General features: G+C 54.0%; 1 protein-coding gene across 2 annotated transcripts in view; it reads right to left on the reverse strand.

Moving 5' to 3' along the window:
* Nucleotides 1-7,048, reverse strand: part of ADAMTS2 (ADAM metallopeptidase with thrombospondin type 1 motif 2) — a 260,395-nt gene extending 253,347 nt beyond the window's left edge. Inside the window, exons 1-2 of one of the 2 annotated variants that reach the window (XM_018051595.1) lie at nucleotides 6,805-7,045; nucleotides 5,421-5,815 (exon numbers count right to left, since the gene is read on the reverse strand). In XM_018051595.1, coding sequence (XP_017907084.1) covers nucleotides 5,421-5,815; nucleotides 6,805-6,919 — 510 coding nt within the window. In that variant the 5' untranslated portion in view covers nucleotides 6,920-7,045. Of the gene's footprint in view, nucleotides 1-5,420; nucleotides 5,816-6,804 lie in introns of both variants that reach the window. The other variant, XM_018051596.1, reaches the window with a different exon arrangement.

The raw sequence follows: 15,339 nt of genomic DNA on the forward strand, positions 1-15,339 counted from the left end.
CAACCAGAGACGCCAGGCCACAGAGGCCCCCCGAGCAGCAACACATGCAGGGGACAGAGGTGCGGCAGGGCGCTCCCAGCCTGGCGTCTCCACTGCCGTTACCTCCCCGTAAGGACTCGGCCGCCCGAAAGGGGCTGCAGCCCAGAGCATGTCAGCCACAAGTCACCAAGCCCCCTGGCCACCAGACCTACCCCCAGCTCCCACTCACTGACACTGACCACAGGCAGCACTGCCGACCAAGAAAGCATCCAGGAGTTGGCTCGTTCAGTTCAGTTCAGTTCATTCGCTCAGTCGTGTCCGACTCTTTGCAACCCCATGAATCGCAGCACGCCAGGCCTCCCTGTCCATCACCATCTCCCAGAGTTCACTCAGACTCACGTCCATCGAGTCCGTGATGCCATCCAGCCATCTCATCCTGGGTCGTCCCCTTCTCCTCCTGCCCCCAATCTCTCCCAGCATCAGAGTCTTTTCCAGTGAGTCAACTCTTCTCATGAGGTGGACAAAGTACTGGAGTTTCAGCTTTAGCATCAGTCCTTCCAAAGAAATCCCAGGGCTGATCTCCTTCAGAATGGACTGGTTAGATCTCCTTGCAGTCCCAGGGACCCTCAAGAGTCTTCTCCAACACCACAGTTCAAAAGCATCAATTCTTCGGTGCTCAGCCTTCTTCACAGTCCAACTCTCACATCCATACATGACCACAGGAAAAACCATAGCCTTGACTAGATGGACCTTAGTTGGCAAAGTATTGTCTCTGCTTTTGAATATGCTGTCTAGGTTGGTCATAACTTTTCTTAAAAGGAGCAAGCGTCTTTTAATTTCTAGAACAGGTAGGAAATGTCTTAAAGAAATGCATTTCTTTATTTTATCTTGGCATGCAATAAAGGCAATAACACGTAGTAAGCATGGTCTTAGAACCAAACAGATGTGTATTTAAATATAGACCCGCAAAGCTTGAAGCAGGCTATCTCAGTTAATTCATCTGTAAAATGGGGATAATATCAGTCACACAGTATAGGGTGTGGTGAGGATTAATCAAGGTGTATAGCATTAGGTGCTCAGTGGAAAGCCTGACACATAACATGAGCACAGTAAACTGAGGTTCTGTTATTATTTTTTTGTCAACAGGCTTCTCGTGGGTCTTTAGTGAGCAAGTAAGAACAACATGAAATTACATATCATGTAGCCTGAGAGGTACTAGAGAAGTCTTCCATAGCAATGAGATATACAAGTATCCTTTGGTAAGCATCATTTTCACACTCATTGTGAAAAGGCAAATGTTAACCTTCCCCTGAGAATATGATGAACAATATCTATCTAGTGGCTATGAGAGAAACGACATCTACCCACCTCTCTGTAAATGAAATGTACGGTATGTCTTATGAAGCATGTGGCTTTTCCAGCGGTCATGTATGGATGTGAGCATTGCACCATAAAGAAAGCTGAGCACCAAAGAACTGATGCTTTTGAACTGTGGTGTTGCGGAAGACTCTTGAGCGTCCCTTAGACAGCAAGATCAGACCAGTCAATCCCACAAGAAATCAACCCTGAATATTCATTGGAAGGACTGATGCTGAAGCTGAAGCTCCAACACTTTGGCCAGCTGATGCAAAAAGCCGACTCATTGGAAAAGACCCTGATGCTGGGAAAGATTGAGGGCAGGTGGAGGAGGGTCGACAGAGGATGAGATGGTTGGATGGCTTCACCGACTCGATGGACATGAGTTTGAGCAAACTCCAGCGATGGTGAAGGACAGGAAAGCCTGGCGTGCTGCAGTCCATGGGGTCGCAAAGAGTCAGACACGATTGAGAGACTGAACAACAACAGGAAGCATGTGGCATTTCTTAAATCTACACCTCTACCTGATTCAGCTAGAATTTTCACCTTGGCAGGTCCTCAGCTCATGTCATCACCCCTTGCACTCTCCATCCGCGGGGTTCTACAAACCTCATGTTCTGATTCTCATGGGAGCATCTGACCCCAGCCTGAATAGAGTGCTACCCAGGAGTCAGCCAGAATTATCAGAGAAAGATTATCAGCCAGCACCGCTGCGCCCCTTGACTTACCACAGGAGGCCTCCAGCTGAGAACAAAGCCAACACAGAAGAAGGCGGAGGCAGGGAGACAACGTGGGAGGAGCAGCTGGATCCAGCCAGGCCTAAAGGCTGAGCACCGTAAGAGCCACTGACTTCCCATTTGTGTTTAAATGATCTGACTTGTGTTCCCTTCGCTCGTGACTTAAAGGATCCTGACCATAAGAATCCCCTCATGCTAAACAGGAAAGGAGCCTGCTGTCCACAGAAACCAGAGCTACTACTCCTTTTAAGGCAGAGAAACAAACTCAGGACCAAGCGATTAGATGAGCGAATGTGTGTCCCAGGCCAGAAGGAGGCCTGAAAAGGCCTATGGCTCTGGGGAGAGGCTCGCCCCACCTAAGCACCTAAGCACCTCAACCTAAGCTGTAAGCCGCCAGCTGCGTGCTGTGACCCTGCTTCGTGGTTTCTCCAGTTGTCTTCCAGGAATGCACATTCCTGGGGCTCCTGCAAAGAAGAGGTTGATGGCCTCATCTGCATGGGCAGTGCTACAGCACACGAAGTTCAAGAGGTTCCTTTATTACAGAGCTTCTCAGAGACCCCAGTGGGCCTCCCTGAATCTCCCAGGTTGAAAGCAACTTGCAGCGTCTCCCACACCGGTCGTCCATTGAACCGCATTTGCTCAGAGAAACTTGCGGTGTGAGCCTGTAGAACTCCTTTGCAGAAATTAGGGTGTAATACTTTGCTTCTCAAAGGGCAGGAGCATCAGCCTGGCAGTCCATTAGAAATGCAGAACCTTGAACCCCACCCTAGACATGCTGACTCAGAATCTGAATTGTAACAAGATCCCTGAGGATCTACACAGACACTGCAGCCTGACACACCTGCCTCTGTGTGTTTCACTATCTATGAAGGCTCAGAGGAAGGGGTGCTGGGCAGCATGGCTGCTGCTGCTGAGATGCATGCATGGCTACTGCAAGAGGGAATGGCTCGGGAGCATAGTTCTGCTACCACATATCAAGGGCTTCTACTTGCCCAGACTTGCAAGCACCCTGGCAGAAGGGGCTGGACAGAACCAGGCCAGACTCCTACCACCACAGAAACAGTGTGGCCTTGGGCAAGCCACTCAGTCTCCCAGAGCCTGGGCCGCCCATCTGTAAATGAGGGATGAAGACTCCCTCCCACCACAGGGCTGCTGTGGACCAGAAATATGATATTTAAACCCTAGGTGCTTTGTAATCGGCCCATCAGTGATACACAGAGGGACGTAAATAGTTACGGAATTAAGTGGTATCAAATCAGGACATTCACACACCAAAAAGAAAGAAGGACAAGGAAAGAAAAACTAATGAGGCTGCGCCACTGTCTCAATGCCGTTTTTACCAACCACATTCAAGGCCACGCTGGCAGACCCCAGCCCCTCTTTCGGCTCCAGCCCGCTCTCCAGCTGTGTCTTGCACTTCTGCTGGTGTGTGTCCAGTACATGTGACATCTCACTGCGCCTGTTCTGATCAAGCCAATACACACCTGGTACTTCTCTGCATATGCTCTTCCCTCTGGGCCTTTGCCCCCTGGCAACCCATGCTCAAAAAGCCCCCAGGAGCATGTTTTCCAAGCCCTGACCAGAGTGGGCCCCAGACTTAGCTGAGCACGGTGCCCCAAGGGGTGGGAGGGGGGAGGTGGGCACCAGGCCAGCTACATCTCTGACCAGCACAGCAGACAACCGCGCTTGGAGGTACTGGCCGAGAAAACAGACGACGGAATGAACAGATGAATGAATGATACATGAACAAAGCCTCTCTGGAATGCTTTCCATCAAGAATTACTCAGCACACAGGAGTTGCTCAACAACAGACGGAGGAAATGCAACCCACTCCAGTATTCTTGCGGGGGAAATCCCATGGACAGAGGAGCCTGGCAGGCTACAGTCCACAGGGTCACAAAGAGTCGGACACGACTGAGCGACTAACAGCAGACCACTTCCATGTCAACTCCCCCACCCCAGCTCAGGCCACCACCACCCCCATTCCGAGCCCCCAACACCAGTTTCCTTTTATTTAGGAAATTCACCTCCAGCGTAAAAATAAGACACACTTATGAAGTCTGGGACATCCTCAGAGGCAACAAGGATACAAAGGGCTGCACCATGTTAACCCAGCTATTCCAAGGACATTCACGGTTGTCTGCAATACGTCTGGGTTCTAACTAAATCCAGCCAAAGGCAATGATTTTCCGAAGCAACAAGTGACATTTCCTGTGTGTCCATAAAAAGAACACCACCGGTTGTGGGGTTCTGTGTAATTGCTGGCTCTGCAACTTGCAGGGCAAGCCTGAGGACGGGGGGGGGGGGGGGGGCTTGGGGGCCACCAGGGCTGGGAGAGAGGCCACTTGCTCCGAGCAGGAGTGCCCTGAGTAGTAATTAGAGTGCAACCCACGGTGGGCGGCTTCAGATGTCTGGCCAGCACAGCTAGCCTGACCACCACACAGCCAATCCAAAATAGAAAACTGCAGTGGTTCCAGACAGAGCATTGCCAATGTCAGCCTCCTCCCTGAGCATTGATCCAGGCTTCCTCCAAGGCTCTCTTATGCAAAGCCATGGTCCCTCTAGGCTCCTGGTAGCAGGAGAACTTCCCAGAGCTCTGGTCACACTGAGCGGCCCAGCCAGTCCCAGAAGGGTTCCACTCCCCAGCCTCTCCTGTCCTTCAGGGGCCGCCCGGGGGCACCAGAGACTGCATTTCCAAATGCTCCGCTTGGCTCAAAGTAGAGAAAACTAACTTTTCAAATAACCAGCTGAAATCCAACAGGAAACCACAGCATAAAAAATCAGCGGGGGCAGAGGGATAACTGGGCATTTCAGCACCACTGCCTGTTCGCTGGGCTGGCACCACCTGCACACACAGAAACAAGAAAACCACCCACCTGCATACGTGTCCCCCACACACATATCACACGTGCTACAACGCACAGCAACACACTGAACAGACACTGACATACAAACCTGTGAATACACACATGTACAAGACACACAAGTGCACATGTACTTAGATACTAGCACCCATGCAAAAACACGTGTGCAGATGCGTGCCCTCACCCGAGATAGACACACACCTGAATGCGAAAGGAAAACCGGCTCCTGCAGGCTTAAGGGGGACCACACTTGGCTACTTGCTAAATACTTTGGAAACGTGGCTCTCCCCCTGCATAAATCACCCTCTCGGGCCAATCAAAACAACCTGCCTTCCAGCCAACCCTTTCGGTGGTCCTAAGCACAAGGGGTGCAGAGAAGGTCCTCAGTACAGGCCTTGCCCTCCCAGCGGACCCCCAGATAACCGGCTTCCAAAGCTCACGTGAGAGCAGTGGACAGACAGAAGGGAGAGAAGCGCGCACTCACCAGCCCGTCGCAGTTGCTGAGCGCCACGGAGGAGGTTTCAGCCAGGCCCGCGACGTCTCCGACGTAGAGGCAGGTCCCAAGCAGGGGCTCCACGCGGGTGGCACCCGATTCTCCCTGCCACTCCACCGTGGCCCCAGGCGCCACAAGGCGGGCATTGGGCCGCAGCCGCAGGTGCAGGTCTCGGCCGAACACCGTAACATTGTAGAAGAGGCGGCCACCGGGGTCCTCCTCGCTGCCTCCGGAGAGCCCCGGGATCTGGGCAGGGGCGGCCCTGCGGGTCCGCACCCCAGCCGGGGCCGTAGCCGCCGACACCACGTGGGACACCAAGCGGCCCTGGGCGTCAGTGCGCACCGGCACCGCCAGGATGCGCTCGGCTCCGCGCCCCTGGGGCCCGCCTGCAAAGGGAAGGGGCGTTAGACCAGCCGAGGCCGGGAAGCCCCAGGGCCCCGCCACGGAGCGCAGCACCCTCCCAAACCCCGCCCCGCTGCGAAGGGAAGGGCGTTCCACTAGGCATCCCCCAGAAACTAGCGTGCACCTCCCCGGCCTTCTTCCAGCTGGGAAGGGGCGTGAACGGGGCTACCACGCTGGCGCTCCTCCGACCTCCGGTCGACCCCTCTGGGACCCTCCCAACCAAGAGCTCTGCCCCCTGCCCCGTTCCAAGTTGGGGTTCCTCAGCTCCTCGCAGTTCCCCAGGGGCGGGCCCGGCCAGACCGTCCCCCGCCCCTTGAACCTACCGTCCTTGGCAGGACATGGGGCTGCTCTGAAGCCATTCCCGGTTGGTTCCCTACCCGTGCGCTTCTACCTCTTAGCAGTCCCCGCCGCGCGACTGCCCTCACCGCTCGGCTCCCCCCCGGCACCGGCGGCCTGTCCTCCGCGTACAGCTCCAGGTTAGCCCGTTGCCGGCCGCCTCCCCGCGTGCCCGAGAACAGGGAGGGGTGGAGCAGGGTCCCTCCGATCTTCGAAGATCCCCTCCGGGGCGCCCAAACCAATCCTCAAGGCCCAAGGCGGCGCGCTCTGCACCCGACTGCTCCCGAGCGTCTCCGGACGCGAGCCGGGGCGCCGCCTCGCCCTGGCTCCCCCGGACCCGCTGGTGCTGATGCTGCGCTCGCCGCCGCCGGGCTTTCCCGGCCCTCTGTCTCCACGCTCGGCGTCCCGGGAGCCGCGAGCGCTCCGGGGCTCCCCCCGGCCCGAGATTCCCGGGTGCGCCGCAGGGCGCCCCCTGCCCGACCAACCGGGCCCCGAAGTTGGCCAACTTGGCCCCGGGCGGGGCGCGCGGAGTTTGCCCAAGTCGAGCCGGACGCCGCCTGGGGAGGGGGCGGTGGGGCGCGCGGGGCGGAGCCCGGCCGACTGGGGTCGCGAGGCGTGCGGACTCGGCCGCACCTACCTGGGGGGTCGGCGGCGGCGGCGGCGAGCCGGGCGTCCGCGGGCAGCGGCAGCAGCAGGAGCAGCAACAGCGCGGGGCAGAGCAGGCGGCCGGCGGCTCCCGCCGGCGGATCCATGGCAGCCGGACCACAGCCGGGGCCCCGCACTCGCAGCCGGCGCGAAAGTTCCCCGCGCGCCGGCCAGCCCACATCTGGGGCAGCTGGAGCCGCCCGCAGCTGCAGCACCGCAGGGCGCGGGGCGGAGGAGGCGAGGCGCGGAGGGGAGGGCGGGGGAGCGCGGAGGGGAGGCGGGGAGAGGGAAGGAGCGCGAGCGAGCGAGGCGGGAGGGAGGGGAAGGCGCGCGAGGGGGAGGGCGGGGACGGCGGGCGCCTCAGCCTGCGGTGACCCGGCGCTTCTTGGCGCGGCGGCCGCCGCCGCCGCCCGCTCCCCTCCTCGCGCCGTCGCCGCCGCGGTTCCCGGCTCGTAGCGAAGCAGAGACACCCCGAGGCGGCGACAGAGAAGCGCCGCGGGCCGGGTCGGGGGAGCCCCGCGGCCGGCCACCTTCGACGCGCCCGGCGCACTCGCGGCGCGCCACCTCGGAGGAGCAAGATCCCCGCACAGAGAGCACTCGGGGCCCCCGGGTCCCAGCCGTCGGTCACGGGGCGCAAGAGGTGGCCCCTCTCTGTGCGCCCTCGGGTGGGCGGAGAGGCCTGATTACCGTGGGGCTGAGCCAGGCCTTTTGACCAGATGGAGACCCCAGCGACTGGAAGAGTTTTCCAGGAAGGGGTGTGCACCACAGGGGCCTCCCCAAAGATCAGCTTTTACCCTTTCAGAGAGAGGCAAGGCTCCCTCAGGCCCCAGTTGCTCTTCGCCTTAAGGTCCCCCACACACCCTGTCCTCTTCCTCCCCAACCCTCCACTGCAGACCTGTGCCCTGCCTGCTAGACCTCACAGGTTGCCTCCCTCACCTGTCTTGAATCCTGCATGGGATTCTGGAAGTCTGGTCTTTGCACTCACCCAGGCTCTGCCTGAAATAGCCTCTCTACACTCTGCCCACCGTTTCCAACTCAGCCTCCAAGGCGTCCCTCTGCAGCCTGGAGCCAGTTTGCAGTCAAAGCCCATCCCCAGCTTTACCTTTCGCTGTCTGGAGTCACCATGCTTCCATGTCTACTGTCCCCCCTGCACAATGACCTTCCCCCCACCCCACCCCCCCCGGGTCCTGCCCAGGAACCCACTTCCAAACGTGTCTGTGGGAACACCTCTGCTGTGTGACCCCTGCCTCAAGTCCCTGAAGGGTAGACACCTGTCCCTTAGGAGTTTCTTATTCACCCTGCCCCCAGCCTGAGTGGCCAGGGCTTTGGGGTTGGCTTGGCCAGGCGGGGCCTGATGACTCAGATCCCTCCGTGCCCACCAGAAGGGCCCAGCCTTACGGGGAAAACATGTGACTTGGGCAACTTGCTTTAGCTGTGGTTTCATATCCTTAGTTCCCTCATTTCCAGGACCTGGGTGTCTGGGCACTGCAGCTTGACGGTCATCTTCACATGGAAGCTTCTCTCTCTGTCACCTGAGGGTGCCCACCACAGCATCCAGCCCCCAGGTATGGTGAATATTTGTTGTCAGGGTTTAAAACGGTGACATTTAACCTAAAAATTTAAACTTTTGACTTCTCTTGAGAAATTGGAAAGTGTGACCACACTGGGCCTGCATTTCTACTTATCAGTGATAAATGAAGCAAATGCTCTGCAGTTTGCTCTAGGTGTCCTTCCCTTACTCCCAACAGTCATCCACTTTTGTGACCTCTGATTCTTCCAGAGAAAGTGGATAGAGATCCTGGAGGACTTCCTGTAAGAAGTGGCATGGGTCAAATCCTGAAGGCCAAGCAGCCCAGAGTTGGGTTCAGCTAGGTGCTGTCTTGGAATCCATGACTCTCTTCCACTCATTTCCCATCTGGTTTGTGTGCTTTCATCCTCCTGAAAAGACGAATAAGACCCAAGCAGCAGCATCACCTACTTGATGAGGGTGATGTTCTACCACCTCACTCACTTCCCTGCCAGGTTTATGGTAATCCGTCCACCACCACCATTATTTCTTTATACTGTACTTAATCCTGTACTTGAGTTTTTAAAGGATACTTTAAATCACTACTGTACATGAGAAAGCCAAAATATTGCCATAAGTCAAAGATAACTGCCAAAAATAAATATATGAAACAAAAAGCTGTTATCAAATTCTAAATACTACTGCCTGCAAAAGGCATTGAGGCTGAAGATGATTAACAAGTGTTGATGATTAAAAAGTGGGAAGACAGATCAGCAGAAGCAAAGCCCTTTCCTTTGATGCGATCAGAAGCATGAAGGGAAAATTGAAAATGAACAACTCTTTCACCTTGCGAGTTGATATTTTCTAACGGGTCCACGTAGCTAAATTATCTTGTGCACTTTGGAAAATCAGCTCTAGAATATCTTCTTGGCAAGCAGCTTTGTCTCTCTGACATTCCTGAGTCACTCCTGGCAACTATGCCTTCCCACATCACCCCAAGCCTCTTGGGGCTCCACCCTGATAGAGACTCTTTGAAGGCAGACCACTACCCTTAACCAACCCATCCTTTAGTCCCCACAATGACACCTCTCCAGGCTGAGTGGAAAAACCAAGCACAGACGCATCAAAATTTATGGATGAATCCTTGAGCTCTTGTGGACTCATCCCAGCTTCCTGATCACTTGTCCTCAGCTCAAAAAAAAGAGATCACCCCTACTTCTTCAAACCTCCACGCTCAGGTCTTTCCCCTCCTGGAAAATGCTGCCACAACTGAGGTCGTTGCCTCTCCTTCTGTTCCCCTCTTCTCTGGGTGAAAGTGGAACAGAGGAATGCACAGTGGTTCTTCGCTGAAGTCTGCTTATCCAGTCTAGATCCAGTCCAGTTAGAACTCTTACTAAGCGCATGTCCTGTGTGTTTACTTCAGCTGAACTTGAGTGGCCTTCAGTCTGGCTTGCACTCTCCTCCTTGACCATCCCCACCACTCCCTGCTGTCCTATACCTGCTTTTGCTCACAATTGTGTCCAGTCTGATCCCCGAAGAACTGGAATTGCACCCCTGGTCTGGAACAGCCCCATGTGGAGAAAGGGTGAGAACAGCTCCGAGTGAGCTTGAGCCCTCCAATCCCTTTAAAATCTTCCCAACACGAGGTACAGAAAGAAATGGGGACTTTTTCTGGTCCTTTTGGGTATCACAAATCACAGTGCCTGCCTTGGAGTAGAGACATTAAGCAAGGAACTTCTTGCCCTATGCCTGCCCCAGCTGTTTGGTGGGAGCAGTGCCCCCCTTGGCTTGAAGAGGAGAAGCAAGGCTGTCAGCCCACCTCTGACTTCCAGGTCACATGCACCAGGACAGACTTCATCAGAGCCGTTCCTGTCCCCTGGCGGCCACACAGAAACCAGAAGTGCTTCTGCCCTTTGCCGAGGTCACCATCCTTGGCAGGCCATGCCCGCACTGCAGGCTTCAGGCAGATGGAAGTAGTGAGAGCTCCTTCTCCTGCGTCCCGACAGGCAAGATCCCAGGGGTTGTCGGGCAAGATCTAGACTCTTCTAGCCCTCTGGGGACCCGTATGCTGAGCCTAACAAGCCGTGAGGACTTGGCGACCTTGTCAAAGGGCCTCTGAAGACAGCAGTTCTACCCCCCTCTGCTATTGGCAAACAGCGGGTGCAATGGCCCCGTCAGATGCACAGGCAGAGTTCTGGCTGGGAGCAGCCTTGGTAAGCAATATGTCAGGGGAATGCTAATTAAACAGAACATGCCCGCCAGGTGGCCTTTAGGGGTATGGTTCTTGCAGTTTCTTGAGCATCCCCCCCCAACACATACACTGACTGGGATCTGTGTCAGGCAAAAGAGGAAATGTAGGCAGCATCCAGGTAAATTTTTTTTCATTGCCGTGTTCTACACGGAGGAGTCCCACCTTCATTGCAGTCAGTTCTGCCTAGAAGTAAAAAGCAAAGTGTTGAAGTTTGGAGGCTTAGGGATCTAGGCTCAGTCAATACTTTTACACTGGAGACACAAGCTGGAGGCTCGGGCTCAATCTATGCAATAAAGAGCTGGGGAAGGAGAAAGCTCAGTGCAGACCTCTGACTATCCTTGTATGCTCCTACCTAGCAGAGAGGCAGCAAGTTCCAAGACTTTTCAAGGTGACGCTGGGTGTGGCGAGTAGTAGCGCTCTGGGTCTCCTGGGATCAGGGTCTAGACCTGTGTCTGGCCTCTCACACAGGTCAAGAGGGACATTTGTTCCAAGCTTCTCATCTGAGAAATGCCTCTGGGTCCCTTAAGATGCCCCATGGACACAAGTTTCACAGCCCTCTTAGACCATAAGGAAATGCAGGAGGTCTGCGGGCATGACAGCTCCAGAGCTCAACCAGGTAGCAAGATGACCAAACCACATGCAGGGGTCCTCATCTCTCCCAGATGGACCAGCTGACTCCTGCTCCAGACTGGGTCATACGGCCATTGCTGAACCAGCTGCTGACAAGGGGCAGTGGTATTACTGGGACAAGCCTGGATTAACCATCGGGGGCAGAAACATGTTAGGGGTTAGCCCCAATGTCCCCCCAGCCCTTTGCTTGCCTTTATGTCCAAATGAGAGCATGGCACAGTCCCAGGCTTTCCCCTGTCTGGTGAAAGAAGATGTTCTTGCCTGGAATTCACCATTCCCAGATGACATACTTTCCAGAGACCGGAGAATGAATTTCTTTACACAGAAATCCTGTATGTAACTGTGAACAGCACAATCCCATTACATTGTAGCATTTTGTGTTCAAAGGCTTTGTAAACGTCACTGGACATTTCTTCCCTGGACAATCCAGGGAACGTCAGTGGGTAGCCCTGGCCAATGCCTTGGGAAACCCAGAATCCCTGGCCTTCGCAGCCTTGTTCTCTTTCGATTGCATTCCCTTCGTATCAGGTTCCTTCCAGTACTGCCCAACCCAGCAGGGCTCGCACCATCTAGGACGTGGGCCTCGAAGAGGCCAAAGCTTCTAGCTGGGTCTGGCAGTAACACTAACTATGGAATCCCAAGGCTGAGACTCAGTGAGAAGAAATTCCGGACACGGGGTTGAGGGCCTTTGGCCATCCCTGCAGCCCTTGGGAACTCCCCCGAGACCCTCCACTCCTGCAGGGGTATCAGGAGGATTATTCCCCACCAACGTCCCCATCACTAGTAGGATGGGTGTTTCTTGACTGTCTCCCTCCCAGCAGCTCCAGATGCTCCCTCCTCTGCAGTAATGCTGAGACTCGACACAGAGTCCACTCCAGTGTGGAGTTTATGGAGGAACAGTTTCCTCTGCCCCCTGCGAAATAGTGTTGCCATCTTCCACTCATCCCAAAAAAGAGATAGACCTGTGTCTTTAGTGCAATGTTTTGAAGTTTTTGTTTTGGATAAAATAAATAGCCCCTTGCAGGTTCTCTGCAAGTCTGGCTCCAGGCAGCATCTCACAAGAGGACCCTTCACACGTCCCCATAGCCTCTGGCCGCTCCTCAGGGCCGGTCCCAATGGATGCCATTTTCTCTCCATACACAGGACTCCTCCTCAGCCTTCCTCGTGTGTTCAAGGGTCTATGCACAGACCACCCAGACAGGTCCATCCACCCTGTAAATGTGGCAACCCCCAGGCATCTCCATCAGCATGTCCCAGAACCTCAGCTTCTCACCGCCCGCATCTCCACCCACCCCCAGCCTCCTGGGCTCAAACCTGACATCTCCTTCCACCTGGGCACCAGGGGCATATGAGCCCCATCTCTTTCCTTTTGTTGTTGTTCAGTTGCTCAGTTGTGTCAGGCTCTTTGCGACCCCATGGACTGCAGCAAGCCAGGGTTCCCTGTCCTTCCCTATCTCCCTGAGTTTGCTCACATTGATGTCCATTGAGTCGACGATGGTTGGATGGCATCCAACCATCGCATCCTCTGTCGTCCCCTTCTCCTCCTGCCCTCAGTCTTTCCCAGGGTCTTTTCCAATGAGTTGGCTCTTTGCATCAGCTGGCCAAAGTATTGGAGCTTCAGCTTTGGCATCAGCCCTTCCAATGTATATTTAGGGTTGATTTTCTTTAGGATTGGTTTGTTTCATCTTCTTCTTGTCCAAGGGACTCTCAAGAGTCTTCTCCAGCACCACAGTTTAAAAGCACCAGTTCTTCAGCGCTCAGCTTTCTTTATGGTGCAACTCTCTTGTCCCTACGTGACTACTGGAAAAACCATAGCTTTGATTATATGGACCTTTGTCGGCAAAGTAATCAATGTCTCCACTTTATAATACGCTATCTAGGTTTGTCATAGCTTTTCTTCCAAGCATCTTTTAATTCCGTAGCTGCAGTCACTGTCTGCAGTGATTTTGGAGCCCCAAAAATAAAGTCTGTCACTGTTGGGTTTTTGTGGGGTTTTTTCTCATGAAGTGATGGGACTGGATGCCATAATCTTAGTGTTTTTGAATGTTGAAAATTTAAGCCAGTTTTCTCTCTCCTCTTTCACTTTCATCAAGAGGCTCTTTAGTTCCTCTTCACTTTCTGCCATTAGGGTGGTGTCATCTGCATATCTGAGGTCATTGATATTTCTCCCGGCAATCTTGATTCCAGCTTGAGCTTCATCCATCCTGACTTTTCGCATGATGTGCTTTGCAAATAAGTTAAATAAGCAGGGTGACAATATACAGCCTTGACATATCCTTTCCTAATTTTGAACCATCCCCTTGTTCCATGTCCAGTTCTAACTGTTGCTTCTTGACCTGCATACAGGTTTCTCAGGAGACAGGTAAGGTGGTCTGGTATTCCCATCCCTTGAAGAATTTTCCACAGTTTGCTGTGACCGATGGTCAACGAAGCAGAAGCAGATGTTTTTCTGGAATTCCTTTGCTTTTCTCTTTCCTTGCCCCTACAGCAAAGCAGCCAGCTCTCCATCTCCCTCTCATTAGGAGGAGGAATTCACCTCTCTTCCCTGTTGAGGCCAGGCCTAGCCACCTCTCTCGGCCGTGGTGGCAGTACCCTCACCATCGTCTCGGTTGGGCAGTGGATGCCTGAAGTTGAACCACTGACTCTCGTGACTTTCTCTCCCGAAAGTCAGCGAGGCGCCTCTGACAGCTTGCCCATCGTGCCCAGTCTCTCCGCTGCCCATTTCCTCATCTGCAAGGTGGGACCCCAGGGTCAGGAAGGGCTTGGCGCCTGGCTCATCCTCATTTTCACAGCAAAGTGAATGTAAGATTCCCGACACACACTGGAAGCTGCAATCACATGTATTTCTTCGGAATAATGAGTCAGATCGCTTAGTGAGAGCGTTCCCTCCCCACCCTGACAGTGTTGCCATCCTGGGCAGCAGGGGCCTTGCTCGCTGAGCGTTGCTGCGAGCAGAATTACGCGATGGCTCCCCAGCATACACAATTTCTACTTCCCAGCGCAGCCAGAGGCAGGCTGCTAGGGCCCTGTCAGGCAGTCATGTGACCTTAGAAACTTCCTTAACTTCCACACGCCTCAGTTTCTTAAACTTTATGATGGGCAGAGTCGTATCACCTACTTCACAGAAAGGCTTGGAGAATTAAATGACTTCACACGTTTAAAGCTGTCCATTCCTTAGCTGGTTTTGCTCTCTGTCACTCCCTGCACCCAGCTGTACGTAGTTCAGCATTGGCCTATAGATGCAAAACTGTATTCATTGGAAACTTTCCAGAGTATTTTCACTGCGTGCTTTTTTCATATCATCGCTGACCTTAGAACTAAACCCTGGCTATACTGCAGGAGATGGGTGGCTGGGATGCCAGGGTTGAATGTGGCCTAATAAGGAACCTTGCTGAAGAACTGTGAGAAACATTGATTGACAAACACAGACTGGAACGTAGTGGGCACTCAGTAAATAGTTGCAGGGTGAATTTTTAAAAATAAGATAAATTTCAAAGATTGATGCTATGAAGAAAACAAACAGACTCATGATATAGAACACATGGGGCAAAGGAGAGGAAGAGGAGGGGAAATTAAAAGCTGGTCAGAGAGAAGTTACCAGTCTAAGTGTAGGGGAAAAAGAAGTGTTAGTCCCTCAGCTGTGTGCGACTCTCTGTGACCCCATGGACTGAAGCCCACCAGACTCCTCTGTCCATAGAATTCTCCAGGCAAAAATACTCGAGTGGGTAGCCATCCCTCCTCTGGAGATCTTCCCGACCCAGGGATCAAATCCTGCATTGCAGGCGAATTCTTTACCATCTGAGCTACCAAGAATCCTAATGCAGTCTAAGCAATGGGCATCTCAAACAGAGAGACCAGCACAGGCAAAGGCCCTGAGCAGAAAAGAGATTTCACTGCTCCAGGGAAAGAAGAGCAGTGAAGCCAGAGGGCGGTAAAAGAAGAAAGAGACGAAGTGAGAGAGGCAACCAGGGAATCATAGATGAGGCAGGGCCTTGCAGGTCTCAGCTTGCAGGCTGCACTTTGTTCTAAATGGGAGATTTAAGTAGGAGAATGAAGCAAGATCGTGTTCATCTCGAAAAGCTCTGGGAGCTGGGAGCACTCACCAGGACGCCGATCCGGAGCTTCCTGACTCCCTACTC

Source organism: Capra hircus, chromosome 7, assembly GCF_001704415.2.
Source record: "Capra hircus breed San Clemente chromosome 7, ASM170441v1, whole genome shotgun sequence".
Classification (NCBI taxonomy): Eukaryota; Metazoa; Chordata; class Mammalia; order Artiodactyla; family Bovidae; genus Capra; species Capra hircus.